The 24569-nt window shown below is 41.9% G+C and overlaps 1 protein-coding gene across 3 annotated transcripts; it reads right to left on the bottom strand.

The window, feature by feature from the left end:
* Positions 1 to 792: 792 nt before the first annotated feature.
* Positions 793 to 22836, bottom strand: ACE2 (angiotensin converting enzyme 2). 3 transcript variants are annotated; one of them, XM_042810205.1, is made up of 18 exons: positions 22528 to 22834; positions 20120 to 20278; positions 18219 to 18312; positions 17507 to 17650; positions 16951 to 17063; positions 16168 to 16276; positions 15373 to 15470; positions 13796 to 13965; positions 12698 to 12924; positions 11944 to 12088; positions 10262 to 10360; positions 9485 to 9607; positions 8944 to 9116; positions 8219 to 8277; positions 4627 to 4727; positions 3580 to 3696; positions 2210 to 2404; positions 793 to 1607 (listed from the first exon to the last, which is right to left on the bottom strand). In XM_042810205.1, exons 1-18 carry the CDS (start codon positions 22708 to 22710, stop codon positions 1490 to 1492), a joined length of 2427 nt encoding a protein of 808 aa, XP_042666139.1. In that variant the 5' UTR covers positions 22711 to 22834; the 3' UTR covers positions 793 to 1489. The 3 variants fall into 3 exon arrangements, with proteins under 3 accessions (XP_042666139.1, XP_042666141.1, XP_042666140.1); XM_042810206.1 differs by lacking the exons at positions 793 to 1607; positions 4627 to 4727 and having other exon boundaries at positions 2319 to 2404; positions 22528 to 22836; XM_042810207.1 differs by lacking the exons at positions 16951 to 17063; positions 17507 to 17650; positions 18219 to 18312; positions 20120 to 20278; positions 22528 to 22834 and having other exon boundaries at positions 16092 to 16178.
* Between the last annotated feature and the right edge of the window lie 1733 nt (positions 22837 to 24569).

Genomic DNA, 24569 nt, shown 5'->3' with positions numbered 1-24569 from the left:
CTAAGATCGCCTGTTTGCAACCAGCCTCTTCTTAATTCTTCTGTGAAGTGCATGAGACATATCTGAGATTCTACATAACATACATGGGCTGATGAAAGTGAAGGCTGGAGACATGTGCAGGACAATGCTATTGCGTGCAGTGATATCCAAAGGGGAACCAAGGACAAGAGACAAAGTCATGATATGCTACTTGATAAACTACTACAGGGGATTCATTTATCTAACTTTAAGCATGTGAATTAGGCATTCAATGTAGAAATCAGCGCTTTTTGAAGTTCCTGGTAGAGGCAGTGAAAGCAAGGTGAAGGTATCTTTTTTCTTGGTTGCCTTCTTTATGCATTTTGGAAGCTCTTAACTTTATAACAGTGCAAAATGATGAAATGTAGAAACTCTTCCATGAAGTAGAGTTCTTATTTCCTGCCCAGCTCCAGGCCTGGTTTCTCCTACTTTTGTATATGTTTGCATATATGAGCATATGCCTGCACATGCATACATACATTTTTAAAAAATCAACTCCCAAAACTATTATATAAAATTATGCAACAGCATTTCATGACCCCTTTGGTTCCCTTCCAATTCAAGATATTCTATACTGCTCTTATGTCTGTGAAATACTCATTTGTAATAATAATTACAAAGTAGTGCAAATAATAGTGAATTATAATAAACTGTAAATATAGTAAATTTACTATAGTAGTAATATCTATGTAATTGTACAATTCATATTTGTATTATGCCATATTTGTAATGCAGTATTTGGTATCATGGAGGCAATAACTGACTTACTAATCATTTAGTATTAAGGAAATTTATTTCATGTTTCAATACAAACATAACACAGATTATTTATTTATTTATAAGGGAAAGTACACTATTTGGCTCCTAAATTACTTACCCAGCAACTAGTTAAAAAAAATAACTTATGTTACAGCCTCCTAACTAAGTTCCAGTGCTTGCTAGTCATCATTCAGCATGCATTTTATGTTGACACAGATTCCTGAAGGTGCAAAAACTGCTCCTAATTCATACCAAACTGAATTCATCACTAAGATTCTTCTGGTGGCCATGGTTTTTTTTTCTTACTGTCTGTTAGATAGACTTCTGAGCTCTCCATCTGGCAAGATATTCCTCAGGGGCATCACAAGTATGTGAGTTACTCTCATCTGTCTTCAGCTATATGCAACTCTATACTTTAAGATTTTCTATCTCATTACAGAGGAAACAAAGATAAATGGGATGCAGCACACCTATGAAAAGTAGTACAGATAGCGTGTACTGTGATGAAAATAATTCATAGAAAAGCCACAGGACATAAAAGTCTTGCATTTTTGTATGTTTTCTAGTTACCACATAAACAGCAGATTAAGTAACCGTTGCCCACCCAAAGTCATTGTGTCTGGTGACATCCATAGTTTTTTGGTCCTTTTTGCCACCACTCTTACAAGTGAAATGAAAAACAAAACAAAACAAAAACAAGCTAGTATGTCTTCTAAAAGGATGTTTGTGTCTCTTCAGATAGCTCAAAACCTTTGTTGCTTCTTCCACCTTCATCGTAAGGGTTCACTTCACAGTGTGATCCTGCTTCATTCGCTCTTTCTCTTGCTTTCCTGCAAGGAAAATTGTTTTTATATTATAAGCCCTTGTGCTGTTCAAGTCCTTCTGGATCCACAGACTAGGCTATTGTAAATAACACAATTCTTAACTGGGAATATTTATACCAAATGTGATTTTGTGTTTGTTTTAAGTGGAACTCTAGCAAGCCAACTTACATTCTCAGAAATCCCATTAACAGAGACATAAAAAAACAACTCAAATACACTGGTGTTGATGCAATAATTTTTAAGAGAAATGGCATCCCTGGTAAACCTCCAAGATCTCTGAAGACTGCAGTTGCTGACAAACATGGGCAAACCCTTCTGTTGAATCAGGCACCGTGCTCCAAGCAGGCCCTCCACAAGCCTTGCACCAGGGCTGACAGAAGAATGGCAATGCCACAGCTCTGCAGCCATGGCATGCTTAACTGCCATGGTTAAAGTGCTGATGAAAAGGAACTTGCAAAAGCTGCTACAGTTGTCATGTGTTCATCAGGGAACTGAACCTTTAGCCATCACAGATGGGAAGGAGAGGGCTCATCTGTAAGCACCCTGATGCTTTAGCCATAGGGTCTTCTCCCAGCAGCCATTATCATAGTATCAAAAATACCACTCACTTTCTTCTATCTCTTTGACCAGTGATGATCAAGACAATAACTCCAATGACAATCAGACTCATGACCACCCCAAATATAATTAACCAGATGGTGACTGGTGGCTCGTAAGGTGTGGCCAGGGTTGGTACTATGCCCTCAAACTCCAGCGTGTTGTCATCCAGACCGAAAGCCTCATTGATTCGTCCCCGAGACATCCTGCCATCAAAAACACATTAAAAGTTCATTTGAAGGAAATAAATGTTTTTCAGTCCCTTTATAATTCTCTAGAATGCTAAGCTCCCACTGAACTGATCAGCTGATTGCAGAAGGTACTGCTAAGCCCCGCACTCCTTCTGTCACAGCTTGGTGGATAACAAACATGATAACTTAAGCCCTTAACCCGCTGCAGCTTAAGTAACATGTTCAGACACTGCCTAAGCTCTTAAAACCAGATCGAACAGCTTATCAAAATGAGGCAAGCAGCTTTCTAATCTCATTCTTTATTTGTGCTTTGCTTCTTATTCTCTTTACCCATAACTAACTCTGTTATATGACAGAAAATCACTGCCTTGCCTTCTTCTTACCTATTTCCATCCTATAGCCTTCCACAACTATGATCCAGGATATTTCTTGCCCTGAACACTTTCCCCATTGTCTTTGCCTTTCCTGTCAGTTCAATCTGGACAATACTTCCCTGGTTGTACTCTCCCTAGATTCACTGCTTCCTCTAACTACTTTCTCAATGCCATCTTATATTGTTGCTACTTTTAGATTTGTGCCCTCTTCTTTTCCCCCTGTATTTTATTCATGACCAGCTACAGTCTTGCAGTTTTACTTATCATTTTTACAGCAGTGACTTACAGTGGTGTCAAACCGTGCCATAAAAGAACTGTTCATTGACCCATAAGTGAGAACTAGCTCCTGCTCTGACCTCTTCATTTCTCTCTGATCAAATACATTTGGCTTTCTTTCTAATGCATCACTTTAGTACTTGCTAACAATAAACTTTGCACTGATTTTTCAATAACAAGAGGAAAAAACATTCATGCACTTGTGCATGCAGACACAATTGCCATGCCACGTTATTTCAGAATACAGGATAGTTCCCGTTAGAATTTGAGCAATGACATTTCCTGGCAAAGTATGATGCAATTAGGTGTGTTATGGCAGTTTTACAAGCCCCTTGAAGCATTTTACATTGGCTTCTGTCCAAGATACCATCAGATAGACAGATTGTTTTTCTTCTGTCGTAACAGTTTCTCTCATCCTAATATTTCCATGAAAACTGCAGAACTGAATTTCTTCTCTCACTTTCTATTTCATCTGGCTTAAGCTTTGTTTTTCCTTCCACCCTTTCATGCATTTTTTTTCCCCAGAAATGAAAATCTCACCTGATGGCACTTTCCACGTCAGCTCTGGGCACGGTATCACTGACATTACCTGGCATGCTGACTGTAAGATAGAAGGAGACCCTTTGCGTCTCTTCCCCAATGTGAATGTCTGTAACCCTGATTGAGAAACAGAAGATAAAGGTTTCTCCACCTCTCAGATGGCATTATCTTTAAATTCAGGTATGGGAATGGTTGCATTAGGCAGGCAATACTGATCTGTGCTGAGTGAAGGCTTCCTAGTGAACTCAATTTGGAATCAAAAACAATTATACTGTTATAATTTAATTTTCTACGTGCTAAGGAGTACCTTCAGATGGAAAGAGTTTACTCCATACGTGGGACAATCCTTGGCATAATTTTCCAAAGCACATCATCAGCTACAGAACAAGAAAGTTTGGACCTCTTGAGTGTTTGGGATGGGTCTGATAAGTAAGGTGATGTATGGAATACCAAGTGTAAAAAAATCTCATATTCTGCTAGGTATAGATCCTAGAAATTACATGACTAATGTTCTTTACAGTAATACCAAATAGTTTAAGAGGATAGCACCTGAAAGTTTTTCAGGAGACTAAGAAAAAAGGTATTTTTTCTTATTGAAATCAGTCTCAGATTATAGATTTTATGTTTGTAAGTGAACCCAGGTAAGATTCATGAGTGTGCATAAATTTCTAATGCATTATGTTCGACAAGGTTATCTTTCCTTGGCCCAAAGCTTCTCAGATATACAATATCATAAATATATATTGTTAGATCTTTTTTCTAATCAGTGATATTCCTATATCTGCACTGTTTAGAAATTCTCAAGGCTGACTTCTCCATCAGCAGCCTAACTTCAGCACACTGCTTCTGACCTTCAGTCCTCAGAAAGAGAAGGAACGGCACGTAGCAAAGCGAGTACCTTGCCTTATGCAACCAAATGATGTCTGACGTTGTTATCACCTTTCCTCTTTGTATTCAACAGAAATAATAATTAATTTCACCAACTCATACTACTAGCAAGCCAGAAGCAATACAGACATAGCTGGCAGAGGAAAGAAAACCACTCACTGGAAGTCAATATTTTGTTCCTTCACCTCTGCAAAGTATTTCCTCATGGCATAGGCAATGGATGACTTGAACAAGAAAAGCTCATTTGCATCCCACACATACTGCAAAGACAGAACAAGAGATCATCGGAGGTGACAGCTGTACGGCAAGTTAGAAATAGTAAATGTAATGCTTGGCATGCACTTCTGTTTTATTTATTTGTGTCATGACAGCATTGCAAGAAGCTACTGAAGCATTTTAGCTCCATTAGTCTGGGCTCTTTGAAGAAGAATAACCAAGAAGACATCCCCCATTGCCACACGCTCCATCACACTCTCCCTCTGCAATTCCTGGTAGCTCTATGTGGGGTGCTGAAGCTGTTGCAACCCAAGGCATCTCCCTGGGGCTAGCCAATAGTTATTCAGCATCTGACTTGAGGTCTAATGATTTTTTTTGTCCCTCGAAAGTATGGATTTGATTACATTGCAGGAATGTCTATAAGCACTGTCAGTAATAGCTTTACACCATTCCTGATATGTTCTTGTGTGATATTCAGGAAGGTATGCTAGAAGCCAGCTTTGCTGTAATGCTGTTTTATAGAACTCAGGCACATTCTCCCTCCCTGCCCTCCTGCCGGCACAGAATGAGGATAGAGGAACACAGAGGAAGTGAGAACAGGAGGAGCCCACCATTGCTGCTTTGGGCTGCATTGGGTCCCGTGAAAAGCAATAGTTGTTCGTTTTATCACTTGTCCCCAACATTTAGGCTTTGTAGTTTTTGTTGTTGTTGCTGTTGTTGTTTATTTACTCATTTCTCATTTATTTATAAACTACAAGATAATTGAGCTTGCTTCTACTACAGCTGCCTTCTGTACTTAGCAACAAAGGGCAATGAAGCTGTGAGGGGTCTGGAATACAAGTCTTATGGGGATTGGCTGAAGGAACTGGGATTGTTCAGTCTGGAGAAGAGGAAGTTCAGGGGAGACCTTATTTCTCTATACAACTCCTGAATTGAAGTTGTGGTGAGGTGGGGGTCAGCCTCTTCTCCCAGGTAACAGTGATAGGATGAGAGGGAATGGCCTCAAATTGTGCCAATGGAGATTCAGGTTGATTATTAGAAAAAATTTCTTCTCAGAAAGAGTGGTGAGGCAGCGGCACAGGCTGCCCAGGGAGGTGGTGGAGTCACCGTCCCTGGAGGTGTTCAAGAGCAGTGTGGATGTGACTCTCAAGAACATGATTGGTAGGCATGGTGTGATGGGTTGAAGGTTGGACTAAATGGTCTTTGTGGTCTTTTCCAACCTTAACAATTCAATGATTCTATGTGAGAAGTGACCGCTCACAGACTGTCCCCAGCTATCTCAAAAATCCCAGCTGGTGCCCATTGTTTGCCACAACAGAGGTTGCTTTGCTTTCAGAGTCAAACAATCTTCCTGTGTTCCCCACAACACCCCACATGCAGCTTCAAAGGCAATGCACACCGGGCTTCTAATTCAGAAAGAGTTTTCCATGAAAAAATGCTCCTACATGCCAGCAGAATGACTGCTTTCCATTTCAACATGCCTTATGTACTGAGATCACACACATAGTAGTCACCCAGTGGGGAACTGTGAACGGATGTCTGAAGCCATGTTTGTTTTCAAATGGTAGCAAGGGATTCCCATTCATGAATTTTTTATTTTAGGTAAGATAGACAGAATCATTCAGCAAGGAACTTTTAACAGCTTCCCTTGTAAGGGCACCTGCATAACACCCAGCTACAGCAAAGCTGTGAGTGTTTCTGCTTCACCAGCTACACTGGTGATGCTCTGGCTGCAGCTTTAATTTCATCGGCCTAAGAAAAATCAACAAGATAATTGCGGCAGAACACACTCTGGCATAGCTGGCATAAGGCTATCTGCGAGCCACAGTGCTTGATTTGTGCAGCAGTTTGTGCTACTGAACCTTCCCTGCTGGTGCCATCCAGGGCAGTCTCTGGGAGCTGCAGGACTGCCTGATAGAGATGTAGCTGCCCCTTATCCTCCAGTAACTCAGCATACTCAGAATGTCTTCTGCTGTTCTAATTATAGGATCACAGAATTGTTAAGGCTGGAAAACACTTGTAAGATCATCTAGTCCAAGCAGCAACCCATCTCCATCATGCCCATGAACTATGTCCCTCAGTGCCACATCCACACATCTCTTGAATGCCACCTGGGACAGTGACTCCACCACTTCCTCTGATGATCACAAACACTTGCACCACATTCCCAGCTTCTGTGCACTGTGAACCATTAAAAGGGGCGAAGTAGAAAGCTCCCAGATGAGAAGGTTTCTTTCACAATAGTGATGAGGACTAGTTTTGGGAGGAAAATTCACGGCTTGCTCACCAGAGCTTAGGAACCTACTGTCCATACAATAATTCAAATGAAGTAATCTGTATGAGGTTATTTTACAGCTGCTCAATTGCACAACAAAAGCTATGATGGCAAAAGGCAGGCATAAAAATGATATTAAGCTAAACATTAACCATAATGACTAATAAATGTGTTGTAATATGGAACCTGTTCATGCTGCTGATATCAGTGTTGAATTGTATCTAACTCGACTCAATGGTGTGGGAAGCAATAAAGCACCAGTGGGGCATGTGTGTGAGAGAGTGATAGAAGCAAGAGCATTAATTCCTATGAAAAATGAACCCATGGTACTGCAGCCCTGTCAGTCCAATGGGCTAGGTGCACAGTTCTAAATGACGTGCTGATGACACACACATTCTTGGAAAATTGCTAAAAATTTACAAGGTGTACACAGCTATTAGCATGAGTGTGTGTTCTGAAGCCTCTTAGGCTGCCTCCATGAGATTGGCATCAAGAGATATAGCTAGAAAAAGGAGCTAATTGTCAGCCAGGTGGCTGTGCTAAACAGATGGGCTAAGGCAACGCTCTGCTTAAAATCTTAAAATGTCATCTTTTGCTTTGCTGAGTGTGTTTGGCTGCTGTTCAGTTTTATTGGCCTACCTAGTGTAATCGGGCAGAACAGGCACACTCATGGGAACAAAAACCCTTTTCTTCCTGCACTGCCCAGCACATATGGGCCCTATAGCAAACATAGCTAGAGATCCAGAAGTGTTGTAGCAGGAAAACATTTGATAATATTCAGTGGAATTCAGCCTCTCTCTTTTAGCTCCATATTTAATGTGAAGTAGCTACTTGAATTTAATTTCTGAAGGCAGCTACTGCAGTCATGATGGAAGAAAATAGGATAAAGTCTCCATTTTTACTTAGACACACCAGCATAGCTGGGCAAAATATAGTGATCAAAGTACACAGTTCCTCCTGTGTTAGCCACCAGATGAAAAATGATTGGTATCTCCACAGAATAACTCAGGCTATCCAGCTGAGATGCATTCCTTAACATGAGCAAGTCTGATCGCTGAAGAGATGCCTCCAGTTACTCTGGATGCAGTGCGAATGACAAACTCAGATGAGACATCTTCTGTGTGATAACCCTTCATCTCTGCTGAAGCCACTCTTCAGACACAAAACCAACCCAACTCTGCCTCACTTCCTGAGAGCAGCCAGCACAGCACTCCTGTTGCTTAAGCCATACAAAGTGTGTCCCACTGCAAGTACACTTACCGCCTCATCTCCCAGTGCTGCTTTCAAGCTGATGCGTACCTTGATGGCATTGTCAGAATCTGATTTAAAAAGAAACAAGGACTGTGTCAGAGCTGCAGTGACATAAAGTTACTGGGAAATGCAGGGACAGCTTGACTTTCCTTGTAGTTTCACCTGCTTTCCCAGGCCAGCTTGGTGGGATTTATCTTGTTTCCCATTAGCCAGCTCCACTGCCAGCATCTACACCTGAGCCATCAACCATGACACTGTCATGCCCTGCTTTGTAGTGGAAAGAGTATGTCCAGAGGGCAGACTTCTGGCCTTGTTCAGACATGTCCTGAAGGAAATGCCTCTTTTGCTCCAATGGAAGGAATAGGCCACTCAGATGCAGATGCTCATGTTTGGCATGGTGAATCCCACCATGAGGGATATGCTAAGGGTTACAGGTCTTTGCAGTACTGGCAGTGATTGCAAGTAAACACTGTGGATCGTTCAACACTCAACATCATCACAACAGGATGAATTTTTTCTTCCCTGAGTTCTCTTCTTTGAATAGCACTAGACAGCAAACAAAAAGAAGTAACTTTTCTGTACTGGTTTGCCTTTCCATGTGTGAAACTTACTGCTCAGTGTAATCTCCCATAACCCATCTCCATACAGACAGGAGCCTTCAAGAGCTACTCAGAGACAGGCACTTTGCTGGTAGACTAATGAACACCCTTAATTTGCCCACAGAAAGTACATACATGGTCTCCAGTCTGTATTCCAGCCAATGGATCTGCCAGAATTGTTCTTTTGCAGCCAGTTAAATAAAGGCTCAAAGTAGTGGAGCAGGGGTGTAGCATTCATGTATTTCTCTCCTGTTGCGCTTTCCAGTGCTTGAGTCCAGGGCTTGGATTTGCCTAATTCAAGTAATTGCCTGTGTAAATGGAAGGAGAGGTAATAAATATTATTAACATGTTCTATTTAGACCTCTAGCAAAACAATCTGCAATCAATATAAATGTTTTTATTAACAAAAATAAATAAAATAAAAATAAATTATTTTTAATAAAATAAATAAAATAAAATAAATTATTTTCTCATTAACAGTCAATTCAACCTCTGATGTTTGCATCCTTAGCTAATATAAAGTTATTCAAATTTTTAACATGAACTGAGAAGACAAATGCTAAATTTTTAAGCAAAGTCAACTTTTGGTGTTACCTCATTGTCTCTGAAAGTTGTCAAGGTTGACTTAGGCTTCGCTATGCCCTGACTTACAAATGTAAGAAACCGGCTTTGTTACCTCAAATTCCCACCAGCTGCTGTAGAATTGGTGATGTCACATTTGTGAAGAGGGCCAGTATGGTTGGCCGCCTTGCAAAGTGCCTCCTGAAACTGGAACTGGTAAATTGTCCGGGTATAATACCTAAAGGAAAGCAGGGAGCAGGAAGGCACATACTTTATTAGCTGTCTGTCATGGAAAGCTCTCAGAGTTTAGTAAGTTCTGCAGTGTCAGCTCCCTTTTCAGGCTTGGCAAGCTTCATTGCATGGAGGGAGGCAGCTAGTATTTATAGGCTGTGCTAATTATCGTGTAAAGATCCAGTATATAAGAAATGCCCCTGTCTACAATGATTGTACTAGATGATCTTGGAGGTCTTTTCCAACTTAGTGATTCTATGATTCTATAATTCAGGAGCAAGAAAGGTTTTTAAGGCTCGGCTCTCTGCTCTGACTGAGCATCCTGAGATGAGGTGGCTGGGGCACAAATGGACATTCAGAGTCAGGTGCTTCATGGCTGCATGACCCAAGTGATAGTGGTATGGAGCACATTGGATTCCAGGAGGCAGGAACATCATAACGATGTGCTCCCAATGGAATGAGGGCTGAACAAATCTGCCCCAGTTGTCAAGAAGCCCAGCAGCTTCCTGGCCAATTGGAGACTGCTGCTGAGAAGCCCATGATGTCCACAGAAGTTTCCACTGAAATCAACAGCCTTCAGTAAAACAGAGTAAGATGGCATTGTAAGAATCTACAGTAGATATTTTAGGTAATATATCTTATTCTGATAATGTATGTCTACCTTATGAATGAGTAATCGTTAGCCACATGAAACAGTGCAGCGGGGTCGCAGTACGTCTCATCATGAAGGACTGGTTCGACAACACCAACTATATCTCTCCTGGGCATGGACGAAGGGAAAAAACACGGAATTTCCATTAATAGTTAATAAGAACATAAGTATCTGATTCTGCTCTTCCCCTGTGTTGTCTGATAGATACAGGCACCTCCCTTCCAAACACAAGAGGTACGTACAGCTCTTGGTAACCTCAACTGCTCTACAGCTGGAGACCACAGAGAAGATGCTGCTTTGAAACCGATGGCACAAGAATAGTGCCTACAGCAAGGCATGCAGGGAGTAATTGGTGATGTGAAGTATGCTACAAGCATGTGAAGTATGCTACAAGTCACAAATTTTAAGCACACATCATGCTCTGGGACATCCCAAGTTTGGACACTAACACTTGCGGTTCCATGCTGGGTGAAAGCATATAGACATGGTCCAAAGGGGGTATGACCTGCTGTCCCACTGGCCTGGAGAGGAGGCTTTTATTTTATTTTTTTCCTGAGAGCATGTTTCTGGATCAGTACTATGGCAACAAACTCATGCCCTAATTTCTGAAAACAGTAAAAAGCTTACATGGGAATATTTTTCATAAATCATATGACAAAGTCTTGTTCCAGCACGGAGCTTTGCAGTGTCACTACAACAGATGTGATAAGCTTCCCTGAGCAATTAGTCATTCTCCATTTCTCTGACATCTCTGCTACTTTTGAATAAATCGAAGCTGACTGATTTTTACAGTAGGTCAGAAGGCTTGCTGACATCATTTTTTATCAGTTTGTTCGATGATGGTGGCTTTGTTTGTTTTCCTGTTAGAGAGCCATCTTCATTGTGGTGCTTGTTTGGTTTCTTTCAGTTATTCTGCTTCCATGCTAACCATCTCAGGAAATGACTCCAGCCTGAATGAAGCTACGTTTTCATCTTGAACTACAGAGTGGTGGAAATAGATTGGCTGGTTAGGATAATATAAAGAGGCTACTCTGACTGCTACTTGCCAAGGGAACTGTATTTTCTTAACTGAGAAAGGTAGCAGTTAGCAGGAATATGAATTCATAGGAGAATAAAGAAGCAGACTAGGCTCTTTTGGATGATTTGCTTCCAAAACCACTGTAAAGTGGAGAGGAAAAGCTAAAGAGAAAATCATGCTCACATAATTGTTAGACTGAGATCTGTATGCTTCTCAGACTGGCAAGTGCAATTAACTCCACCCTCCATTTGTCCTTAAGGGGTGGGGAACAAACCAGAGAGTGCTTCAGTGAGACTCAGGGAAGGGCTGTGGTCAAGCTATGAAGATGACCTGAGGCTTGCATCAAGGAGACAGCAGTGCAGATCCTGGGATTTGGAAGACAGTGTGTGATGGCCAAAAGTTCATCTGAGAAACTCATGTTAGAAATGAGGAGAAAATCTGGGAGATGAGTAAGTTACCTGTGGCTGAACTCAAGGCTAATGGGGACACTCTGTCTGTGACACCTCATCTGCACCACACTGGGAACTTCTACCTGGCACCCTGCTGGGCTTCGCAGAAACACCCCAAGAAAAAGATCTTACACAGGGGGACACAGGCATCTCCATACACTGAGGAATTAGGAACAGATGGTTTCCAAAGTTATTTGCAAAAAGCTCTCATTTCTCAAACTTACTTCATCTCCCACCACCGCTTCATCCATTCCTGCTTTGTAATCTCACCATTAAACATCATCCACCTCCACTTCTCCAGCATGTAAGTAAATGGCATTGTTGCAACAATCGTTAGTGCTTGTTTGAGCAGAAAGTTGATTTCAGTTTCTGAAGAGATAAGCAGTTAAGGTAATGGTTATGGTAGCAGTTAGTATCTAATTAGGCACCTACAGTTCCTTCCCTTTATAGCTAATACTTACATATGGTTTGAGTTACAGGTTTTCACTAAGGAAAAAGTGGAAGAAAGAATACTGCTGAAAAAACTTGAGGAAAAAAATCACTTAAATTTTGTATATGATTCTGCATCTTATTTTTTTTTTTTCATCCTACCTCTTCAATAACCTAACCCTTAGGCATTTACATGCTATTTTCCTCCAGGAAAAACATCCCAGGGAATTCTAGGCTGAAGATTTTAGTACATCTCCATCCTTAGAACCTAATACTCAGAGAAGCCAAACAAACTGCATTATAGTGAGGATTTACCTCACCTACGTTGTCCATTCAGTATTCACATAAAGGGGAATGTAAATCTCAAGGCTTCAGTTTCACCTAATTTGCTAAATGAATACCTTGGTAGAGAAAAGCTTTATATACCAAATTTTTCAAGAAAGTAGTCCTCAAGAAATAGAAAAGACTCATTGGAGGCTTATCTAGAATGGGCTGTGAAGTCCCACGAGTGTTTTTAGTTAAACATATATTATTTATACATTTATTCACCTTCATCCTCTTGGAAAGTCGGCTCAAGGAGGTCGAGAGATTTCAGATGCTGTGGTGTCGCTGCAGAGAGTGACATGATTTCTCCTACTGCTTCATGGAAGCCCTCATTGGCCCCATCTCGCAACAGGAAGGGCTGTATGGAGTATGCCATGTCATACTCAATGTGGCCCATCTCATGGTGCGCTGTCAGGAAGTCATCCATTGTCACCTTGGTGCACATCTTGATCCTGTGAGTCATAGAAAAGCATCTGTCGTTAGAGATAGTGCCCAGGCTGGCTGCTTGCCTGAGCCCTGCCTGCATCCTGAGCAGCCCTAGTATGTTCTCTAGCAAGGGTGGGGCTTGGAGAAAAACCCTGCAAAACAGTTGCATTGATCTGAAAATTGCACTGGGAGCATGAGAAAATGGCTTTTTTATATGAAGCATCTGCTCCCTGAAACTTGGTGATGAGCTCATGGCATGAATCAGAGCCAGCATCCATTTCTAAGAAGGTGGTAGAGGCAAAAAAAACGTGTGTCAGTCACTCCTGCTATTTCATTCTCATGTAGGTACCACTTAATAAAGGACAGAATTAATCCCAGGAGACTTCACTGTGTGAGAATTTTCTGTCCCTCTCCTTTCCCAAGTATTAAGTAAATTGATGATTTTTCATGAAGCTGTGGGAATCTGCCTTCCAGTTCTGATACATCTGCTAAATACAGCTGGTGGCATCTCAGGGGTTTTAATTTGCTGCCAAGGGACTTGTGCCATTGCTGCAGAATGTGTACATGTCCATAAATCCCACTGATATAAAAAAGAACTTACATTTATACTAACTCTTTAAGCCCCCAAACATAGTCGTTACCTCTCTAATTCATATAATAGTCACTTTCTGCTCAAATTTGAGAATAGCCCTTAGATCTTCACGGGAAGAGATACACAGTTTTACAATCCCAAGGATCTTCCTTGTCTTTCATTTTCCCTTTATCAATCAGAGTGATGAATAAAATGATGAATAAAAAAAAGTGAAATCTTAGAACAGCGTGGTGCATCTATGTATGTAGTGTAAAAATGAATGTTTGAGGGAATGCTACGAGAAAGGGTCACAGAAAATGCAGCACCTGTAGTCATTCTTCCCCATATCCCATGCTGTAGGATGGCAGACAACCTTCCTGTTGTCGGTGGGCTCTGTGAGCATGGAGTTTGTCCAGAAGCCTGCAGTCATGTTGTAGAGGCCAATGGAGACGAAAAAAGCCTCAGCGGTTTGGAATATTTTCAGTGCATCCCAGTTCTGAAACAGACAACATCACCTTTAGTCATTTCTTCTGCATGGAGCCTGTTCTCAAATGTTGACTTAAAGCAGTGCAGCTGATTTCACATCGGCCTCTCAATGACTTCAGGTCATCACCCGACTTACTGCAAGTCAGGTGGCAGCGACTGCTTTTGGGCACTTTTGTGAATTCTGCTGGGAACTGGAATTGAGTGTTTTCTCCAAAAACAGAGTAGGCTTCTGCAATCAGAGTCAGCAGATAGCACCTGACCCAGACAAGAGAAGCCCTAAGTAATAGATAAGGTTGTGGGGATAATTAAAGGCTCAGCAACATGCCAGGTGTGAGATCTGATTTTTCAGCCACTTCAGGGGACAACTTACTGGAGGCAGTGGAGCTGTGATCATAGCAAACGTGTGAGTGGAGGGCTCAGCCAGAACTTTAAACCTGGCAAATGCATCTGTAAGAATTGCCACTAAGATTGTAACCGAATGTCCAGAATATTTTCAAATGCCTGCATTGACTGGGCTGAGCTTTTACAGAGATTTATGTGGCAGATGGCTATGTTAGACACCAGTCCTAAATTAGGCACATCCACAAACAAAGATGAGCCCAGACTTTGTCCCTGCGGCTCTGTAAGCAATGCCTCCTTTCCTTACAGTGGTGCTTCACAATATGTAAATTTAAGACTACAAGGGGTGCAGTGCTAGAAAATATGGATGAGATTGATGCATACTGCATTATGAATCAAATTTAGCCATCCACTCTTGCCAGCATAACATTTGAATGCAGCAGTTCCTATTTATGGAAGATAGATATCAAGTAAATAACCACATTTCAAAAACCTCATTCCATTCAACTCCCTCTTTTTTATAAAAGCAGTAGGGTTCAGTACAGAGAGTTACCTTCACCCATGTTCTCAGTCTTGCAAGAGTCATGGTTATTAACACTGCACGACTCAAATACAGACCTTATGGTGCTATGCAGTTATCAAAAGATAAGAGGTAGGTAGCATTTCAGATTCCTAGCTGAACCCAAATAAACAGGACAGGCAAAAAAATCCCATGATATAGAAATTATTTGATTATGGTAATAGTTTGCAAAGCTCATATTTGATACCAGCCAGTCCTACAATATTTATATTTACAAAATGTATCTCTTAATGGATAAGTGTCTCAGGAAATAGACTCGGAGCTTAGATTAAGCCAGGCTAAAGAGACTGGAGAACAAAGAGAGGACAACAGTTAAGGGAAAACGTACACTAGGAAATGAATGAACACATTAAGGTGAAGAGCAGAAAGCAATCCTTTGCTAATGGTGTGACTGCCTTAGGACAGCTTTGGTTTTCTAGAGAGTGGCTGACATGTGTATAACTTTTACTCCATCTAAATTCATAACACATATTGAATAAAGACTTCACCATGTCTTACCTTTTGAACCATAGCAGAAGTTACATCAATGTTTGGTTTTTCTGGATAGGGAACAGTCAAGTTATACAGATTTGTCCAAAATCTACCCCACATATCACCTTCAAAAGAGAAAAAAACATAGAACTTTATGTAATTGTGTATTGTTCAAAGCTGTCAGACAATTCTATAAATTGTTCAGTATTATAAACAGGAATGCTTATATGCCTACACGGGTCTGATCCAGACAAAGCAGAGGGGAGTAGCACTGGGAAGTCATGAATATGTCAAAGTCCAATCAACAATCTTTTATTCCCCAAAATTAGCCAGTCAGTGAGTGCACAATACAGTTCCAGGACTGATTATGGGACTGTTCAAAACTAAACACCCATGTTGCTCACCCATGTAATTGCCACTGTTGTGCTTGTATACATTACAGTTACAGAAGCTTGATGCTGCATGCTTTGAAAGCAAAGTCATGAAACACCAATGCTAAGGGCAAGATTTGAAAGGAAAAAAAATAAACCTCTCTGAAAGTCTCAGTGCTGCTGAGGGGATGGAAAAGTCCCAGTGCAGTGCTGGAGTTTCAAGTTGGGCTCCCACAGCTCCAGCAGGGATGGAGACATTTGCCTTCCCACATGCCTCTGTTGCTGAGCACCTGTGCCATCTCTGCCAGGGGCAGAGATGTCCTCTCCCCTTCTCTTATCTGTACCCTGTTTGTTAATATTAAACAGGCAGATTACTCTGTTCCCATGTGCCTTGAAGGTGGTCATCCTGCATACAAGGTCAGGCTTGCGCGAACTGGCCACGTTGTCGTACCCAGCAAGTGTGCAGGGAGGCATCCAGTGGGGTTGATGAGCTCAGAGCCATAGACTTGCTGCAAACGGTGCCTCACATAGGCATGCAGCTGCTGGTACAAAGGTTTTATCTGGAGGCAGAAGAGGAAGAGCAAGCAAATTATTTTTTCTTGGCTCTAGCCAACTTGTCCCTCCTGAACAGAGAGCCTCAAAGGTATTTGATGGAATTCCCCCTGCTGGTAGATGCACATCATGCCTGTGGCTGAGCTTTGTCCTCGCCTTAGAGCTTAAGCTGCAAGGCCATATTCTAACCCCAGATGTCCTGCTCAGCTATTAGTAAGGGAGCATTTCTAGTTGTAGACATGGAGTGACTAGGCCGCTATTTACTCTCACAGGGTCTACTTGAAAGCAAGATAAGGACCTGAAACCTTTGGCAGTGCACAATCTGTGGGACCAAACTGCACCATCCCCACATGTGGCAACTGTCTGGGGACTGTGGGAAGGGGCACCCTTTAGAATTCCTTTTAGAGGCTGGTACAAAGTCTTTGCACTGAGAAGATCAAGAGGAAAAGGGCACTCCAGAAAAAGATACAAGCGTATATGCTCTCTGCTTCTTTCTTTTGAGCTTGTCCTTGAATGGCTGCAGAGGTAAAAATGCCATTGATGACCCCTAACAGCTGTCAACTCCATGTAGACTAGGACTGGCTAGTCTAGAGCAGGTCTATATTCTTCCTTCACAATATTAGCACATGACCCTACCATGACAAAATACAGCCCAAGAGCTCCATGAGAGATTTTCCCCTACCTGCTCAAATGTCTTCTCCACATCTTGAACCAGCTGGTCACGGCTGTATTTATACTCTTCTGGATAATCTGTTTCATAATTTGCTCTCCAGTAGTCTCCATAGTCAGAATAATCTGAAAAGCAGGAGGTATCACCCCAGGACACAGCACAAAACACACCTCAGCTACCAGCAGAAGTGCAGCTCCCATGCAGACCAGCAACAGCCTTTCCCCAGAACTGAAGTAACACTAGGTTGGAAATTCAGCTTGCCCTCAAAGCACAACAGCGCAGTTCTGGGGAAGGCAGTATCTATGGAAGAGCACTATTAAGAGTGTCAACAAAGACATCCCCTTTTTGTTCCAGGCTGGCAACATAATTCTGATCTGCTCTTCGGCACACGTCTGCACTGCATTTTATTTTGCACTGAGAACACTAAGAGCAAATATGTACAAAAAAACCCCATCATCAGCGTGTAAAATGGTCTGGTTTGTAAATTCTGTGAAAATTGTGCAAGACTAAGGTCAAGAGAAGCCAGGGAAAAAAAAAAAAAAAAAGAAAGAAAGAAAATGCAACTCACTATTAAGCCTTGCAGCTTCATTTTTAAGTTCAACATACTCTTCATATAATGGTCTCATCATCCTGCCAATATCAGCTCTCCAGCCTTCCCAGGCCCACAGTCGCTCATGATAATCTACGCTATTAGCCATAATATCATCCAGACCTGTCAGAATGACAACAAAAAAATAAGTACCAGGCCTTGAAAAAGCAGAATCTCTTTATTTTTCTTTCTCAGCAGGCAAATGAGCCAAAGCAAAAGAAATGCCATGAGCTGAGATATATGTGTTTGATATATTAAAAAATCCCATTACTTTATTGCATCCTTTTTGACTTAAGGTTTTCCCTTTCTTATCTTTAAGAGACATAGAACAGAGCATGAGTCAGTTAAATCAGCCATACTCTCCCCCTGCTCCCCCTTGACTTGGCAGTGTTCTTGGGACTGGCCTCTCCCTGCTGCCATCCTTCTTTTGATGCAGCCCAGGATGCAGTCAGACTTCTGGGCTGCAAGAGCACGCTGCTGGCTCATGTCCAGCTTCTTGTTCATCAAGATACCTAAGGTCCCTGAACTGCAAGCTGCAATGAAACTTTGACTAAGTTTTAGATAGCAGGATATAACTATGGTTATATCTGGGAAAATTGTTTTCTCACAGTTAGGAGGCTCTCATGGATTCCCCTCACTTTTTGAACTCACACTACAAAGGGCACCATAGGAACACTTGTTAATGCCACACCTGGCTCCAGCACCAAACAGTCAAATGGTTCAGTGGCTTTGCAGACAATCCCAGTGCTGTAGATGGTGCTCATTGAGTTCATCACAGTGTTCAGCTGCAAATTAAATGCGAGATATCCCATTAGAAACATACTCTGTGTGAAATAACAGCCAGTTACGCTGATTCCTTAAGAGCTCTATTCAACACTTCACACACCAGCTTAACACTTCAGCCTATATCTAAGCTCAGTAGAGATTAATGAAAGAATTTGCCTGAACACATTACTAAAGCAGGGCCTAACTGGAAGAGACAGATAATTTCTTGAATGTATGACGTAATCTACAGGTCTTTAATATCCATTCAGCAGAGCTTTGCATTTAATGAACTTGAACTGTCAATAGACACATGCAATAAAGCAATAAAATTTAGCAACACACTCCCATGAACATGGATCTATCTATAGCCTCCTCATGGTTTGAAGCAACAGCAAGAAAGGCCTCTTCCATGCAGGCAGCCAGGCTAGCTCATCGCATCACATCCATACACACACTTGCTCAAAGCCCACCACTGAGAAGCTTCTGCCCAGATTTTGTGTCAGCTGAAGGCTAGATGCATCTGGAATCATGAAATCATTCAGCTCAGAAGCTGTGCTTCACAGCTCGATCTGTTTTTATTTTTTTTTTAATGTTTTCAAGTTTTTGTGTCTCATGAAAAACACATACTACCTTTAGCTTTTCCTTTAGGACTAGTTTTTTCCTCCATTTAAGCTTTAAACCAGAACCATTTAGAGCTGTCAGTGGGAGGAGTCATTAATGCCTAGCTCCAACTTTATCACAGTCAGCATTAAAATGAATGAGGATCCCAGGAAATTTTTGTGTCAGTGAAAAATATTTAAAGAATACAGAATCCTATCAGACTGCAGAAAGTCACTTTTCATGCAAAAATCAATCATTTCAGCAAAAGACTATTTATCTAGGAAACTGAATGTGTCTAAATGTAGACGATACTGAAGAAAATACCTCCTCAAGAGAGACAGCACTACTATTAGTACACTGCTGTGCTCCAAAATAAATACATATTTCTATGAACCTCCAGCACTCCCAGCAAGGCAATCTGTCTTTCCAGAGACACATCTCATTTGGACCAGACAGAAAGCCCAGCCAGTCTGCAGATTACATGCATTGTGGCTAACTCTGCTGATCTTAGCCAAAAAATCTCAATATGCTTTCATAGAATCACAGAACATAGCATAGAACCCCAAGTCAGAAGGGACCCACAAAGATTGTCAAGTCCAACTTCTGGCTCCTCAATAAGGAGGACCATAGGATTCTCTACCTCAGTGTTATGTTACAGTGTGATCTTCAGCCATAAATTGCCAACTCAATCCTTGAGTGGGTTATAGATTCCTTTTGAATCTGTGGAGCTCACTGCATTGTTCATCACAGTTCCATATACAGTTGCTATCATAAACATGTGTTTTATGTGAACTCTTCAGTGAAAATTCAAACCTCATTCTGAACCTTGCTAAATGTTGGCCTCAGCATCTTGCTGAAGAAAGGCTCTTTCTGCCTCCACCTTCCTGATTCACTGAGTGTCCTTTCACCCACCTCCTTATTACCCTCGCTACACACATAGCTGCGCACTCAGCACAGGTCCTCCTTTCCCATATGACTAATCCAGCCACTTGTGCAAGGGCAACTCCGAGGCGGGTGCAAGTTTGCAATTTATTGCATGGATAACACGACAAACTGCTGACATGAGTGGGAAGCAACTTCTAAGCCAGACACCCTTTGTATTTCTAAGGTCACCTGGTGCAGGTACGTGCTCCTGTAAAAAGCACAATCCCGAGCCAAGCAGGGTGGTGACAGCTCCATACCCTTGCTCATGTAGCACAAATGAGCTATGCTCAGCAACTTTCTTACCCTGCTGTATTTTTCTGGTGACAGCACAGAGGATCCCCTGTCTTGGAGAGACTGGATCTGGAGCCTGGTAGCATCATCCTGGATGTCAGATAGTGAGAAGCGGCTAGCATTCCTGGAGGCCTCCTCATAAAATGCTGCCCACTTGGCGCCCGCCTCACTCTGCAAGGGGTTCAAACAAATACTGTGTTACTACACTGAGAGTGCAGTAGGTTGGAAGAGACCTCAAAGCTCTCCCAGCCACAACCTCTACTGTGGGCAGGGCTGCCCCCCACCAGCTCAGGCTGCCTACGGCCCCATCCAACCTGGCATTGAGCACCTCCAGGGATGGGGCACCACAGCTTCTCTGGGTGCCTGTGTCAATTGCAATTACATATGCATGAAACTCCAAATGTCAGTGCATGAAGCAACAATCATATGAATATTATTTAGTCTTAAAGCCATCTTCAAAAGATCCTTTTTTTTTTTTTTTTCTTTTTTTTCTTTTTTTTTTTTTTGTCCTTTTTCAAATATATTTGTACAGGGAGATTAGCACATCAGCACCTGTCCAAAACGGCATCAAAAGCAGTACTAATTAACCTCAGCCCTTGGGATAATTTAATTAATTGTGCACTTGACAACTTTCCGGGCTGTGGAGAGGGCGCTTGTAAAATCTGTTACATCTTGCTGCTGAAGGATACAACAAATGTACAATGAAACCAAGGCTTTCTTGAGGCCAGTGACCAGGTTGTTCAGCCCTGTGCTTCAGAGCAGCAACAAACATAAGATGCCCACACAGCCCCTGCAATCTTTCCAAACACTCCTCCTTCACAAGAGCAAAGCAAACAAGTCTGCCCATTTCTCAGCAGCTTGCAAAACTGGGCAAGAACTTGATGAGGACCCAGAGGAAGACCAACAGTGTGCAAATCCCCAACTGGGGAAGGAGAGGTGTGCTAGAGGCAGCAGAGCAGGAGAGGGGCTCTGTGCTTGCAGAAGCATTAAGCTTGCAGCCTGTTTTTCCTCAATTAAAGAAACTGGTTGATAAGTCAGAGGAACAGTTGTGACTTCTGTGGCCCAATTTAGAAGGAAAATGGAAGGGAAGGAGTCAAAAGGGACAGTATTCATTAACTCTGCTCCTCCCATGCAGAGGGAGGATGGGAAGCAGTGGGTTTATTACCAGCACTAGCAAAGAGATCAAGCAAGAGAAAATATCCTCTCTGAGCACTGGACTAATTGATTCTTATTGCTGGTATCTCCTCACGTATTTTATTACCATCTCATTAATGCTGAAAGTGCTATATGGGTCTTTCGTTTTATGTGTTTGGAAACATTACAGTTTAAGTACCTGGTGCCTTGGAAAGCATTCCAGATTGACAATGATTAGCCATTAGGATTTCTTCCAGTAACCGGTCTCTTTGCTTTAATTAAGAAATACTATAATTAAACCATGCTTTAATTAAGCTGTAAGACAAAGTGGAAGGCTTATGCCATTGCACCAAAGACATGGGATATTCAGCTTCATTTTTATGCTCTGAATTGTTTTTCTCTAAGGCTTGAGTTAACCTTAAAAGGCACGTAGCTACAAATCTCTAGGTGCTTTTGTTCATTTTTAATGGCTCTAAGGTCATGAGATGCTAGGCTGCAGCACAGCAGTATCAACAACTGGTCAGAGCACGGCTGACTGCTCTTGCAAACACAGGCACTTGCCAAGAGACCCAGTTGATTGGGGCAGCAAGATGTTGACGCTGGAAAGCAGGACAAGCTACTTGAAATATCTTGCAAGTAGAAATATTATGGTTCTTCCTCGATATATAAATTCGCTTTCAAATCAGTGTTCTAGACCACCATACTACAGATTCCACGGTTGGTTGTTTGGAAATCTGATCTCACTTCATTTTTCCCAATTTAATACCTTCAGCCAATCTCTTAGCAGCTAGAATTATGAGATGAATTTGCTGGAAGGTCTCCTAACGTGTAAAAGACACAGGATGCTATACAAGATCACCAGCAAACATTTAACAAAACATCTGCATTCAGAAAACACGTGGTAACCTGCTCAGAAACATCATTTTGGGTGAGCTTGGAACAGCAGTGAATGTGGAGAAAGGTTTCTCTGCATCCAGCTGATCCTGGGGCCAAGCATTCAGCACTCCCTTGTCTTTTCCCTCCTCTCACTGGAGTGACTTGAAGTGATGGCTAGGAGTGAATCCAGCCTCCAGCCAACCCTGTGCAATGTGTGGGCAGCCCAGGCACCAGCCTCAGGCTGTGGGGGCTATCAGTGGCCTGGGCACTCCAGTGAAACATTACTATGTTAACGCAAGCCCCTAAAGTAGAACCCGAATTTATGTCCACCTTAGTGTAACCAAAACAAACTGAAAAGTAACATTTGGATTCCCAAAACACTAGTAAAACCCAAGGAATGGAGCACTTACCATTTTCCTGGCTGTCTCCTCAGTTATGTTGGTGTTGTAGTCCCATGAGGCAAGTGAATTTTCATAGCTGATGTCTTCTGCTCTCACGTTGAACTCTGCCAGAAATGCTTGGGCTTCCTGTGTGACATCCTGAGGGGTCACAACAGCGCTCAGACCACAAAGAAGCCAGAAGTGAACCAACATATTCACGAGCGGACTGAGAAACTCTGGATGAAGTAGGTTTCCTCAGATGAGCTTCTCTGCCTTCTTCTCATCAGCCTTTATGCATAGCAAGTGTAAGCTAAAGAGGCTGAACCCAATTTTCCAGGCCTTTTATAGGTTTTATCCGATGTAGGAAAGAAAGGTAAAAGTTTTTGTAAAAAGCCAAATAAACAAAAGTCAATGATTAACTTTGGAAGAACATTATTACTCCTAGCATTTTATGGCCTTCTTATAAAAGGCTTTTACTTTTAGTTAATGTTTCCCAAGTGTGCTGTCAATGATACTGCTGCTCACTTTATCTATGGCCTGCCAGTGTCTTTGGTAGCTCAGAATCTCTGAGTCCTTTAACAGGTTGGTGATAAGCTGTAAAAATATTTAGAAAACTCACTGCAACACCAAGGCATGACCTTATTTCCCAGACAGAAAGAAATTACCGATAGCCTAACATAAGGTACTTGGTTGGATGTTCATGTCCGTGTTTTAAAAGGCTTTGAAAACTCATTTTCAAAATGAGTAGGTCATATAAAATTTAATTTTTAAGGTGAATTACCAGAAAGGAGCAAGGGACATTGTGGGATCATAGCCTCTGATGTAGTGATCTAACCTTAATTACAGATCAACTGGATTTAAGTACTAAGATTACTAAGATGATTTCACTTAAATATCTAAATATCTTTGCTAATCTAGCTAGGAACTTAGTACTTACTGCAAATCAATGGGAAAATCAATGTATGAATTCGTCCTGTAAATGCAGCTAGAGTTGAGTGTTATTGATCTGACAGTACCTCAGTACTTTGTAAATTAGCCCTTTCTGCTCAGGATAATGCAGAGGGGATGGGGGGGGGAACACATTTTGAGATGTGGCTGCAGCCACACACATGGGGTTGTTCTCTTGTTCTCAGCAGAGCTTCTCTAAAAACATTGCAAGTCTGTAACATAGAGAAACAGCAACCAGGCCCCTCACTGCCAAATCCCTCCTGTCTGCACAGGGCTGAGAACAGCGTGGCCTCAGCAGGGCCACCGCAAGCTCCGGCAGAGACCCAGCAAGCAAAGCCTCGAGGGATCAGCGCACCCAGATGTTTGCTGAGAACATGGATTATTCCTGAGTTCTCCTTTTAGAGTGTTACCTTAACCTCAAAGCACAGACCTTTGACAAAGAGGAACTCATTGCTTTTCTTGAGTGATTCATTCCAGTGTCTTTGCTGTTTGCTCAGTTTCTTTTCTTTTTTCTCAATATCTCCTGATACCCGTGTCCCACACACCAAGGATAAGTGATCTCTGTCATCTGTGCAGAATCTTCCAAGAGTCTTCTTTTCCCAAAAGAAAGACAACAGCATTCCTGCAGCCCTTCCTCAGTGGTCACGCTCTCTCATTGCATGTTTTTCTTGCTGATGCCATTCAGACCCTCCACAATTTGTGCTTCTTCAGAGATGATTTCCAAAACTGATCATAGCTGAAACCTTATCAGTCATCAGTACAATGGTCACTGTCTGTGACTTACACGCTGTACCTTGCTGATACACCCTTCCTTTCTGGAAACAGCCAAAATTGACTCATATTCAGACTGCGAGTTACTTTCTGGTAGCTCTGTTCTCTGTCCAGCCGATCCTCTTTTTCTCTCTGTACACCTGGCACTTGGGCAGCACTAATAACAGCATTTCAGATTTGGCTGAAGTCCATCATGATGATTTCAGATCATTTTTCCAATTTTTTATGATCATTTGGAATTGTAATCCTTCAAAGGACTTACAGGTTGGCAATGCCTGCAAACCCATTACCAGGTTTTCTGTTCCCACATCCAGATCATACAGGATACAGAAAGACCCAGAGAAGCTATCAAT

Source organism: Centrocercus urophasianus, unplaced genomic scaffold, assembly GCF_019232065.1.
Source record: "Centrocercus urophasianus isolate 14NV4802_14NV808 unplaced genomic scaffold, USGS_Curo_1.0 seq_12, whole genome shotgun sequence".
NCBI lineage: Eukaryota > Metazoa > Chordata > Aves > Galliformes > Phasianidae > Centrocercus > Centrocercus urophasianus.
This window is presented reverse-complemented; position numbering and strand designations above follow the sequence as displayed.

What these genes read in the sequence shown, in the direction of transcription:
- ACE2 (XM_042810205.1), bottom strand. Translation starts at nt 22,710, where the DNA reads ATGTTGGTTCACTTCTGGCTTCTTTGTGGTCTGAGCGCTGTTGTGACC. An exon ending in GCAGCTGGTGGGAATTTGAG is followed by an intron (nt 9,117 to 9,484) that starts GTAACAAAGCCG and finishes CCATTTACACAG; the next exon opens with GCAATTACTTGAATTAGGCA. An exon ending in CAGCACTGGGAGATGAGGCG is followed by an intron (nt 4,728 to 8,218) that starts GTAAGTGTACTT and finishes CTGTCTTTGCAG; the next exon opens with TATGTGTGGGATGCAAATGA.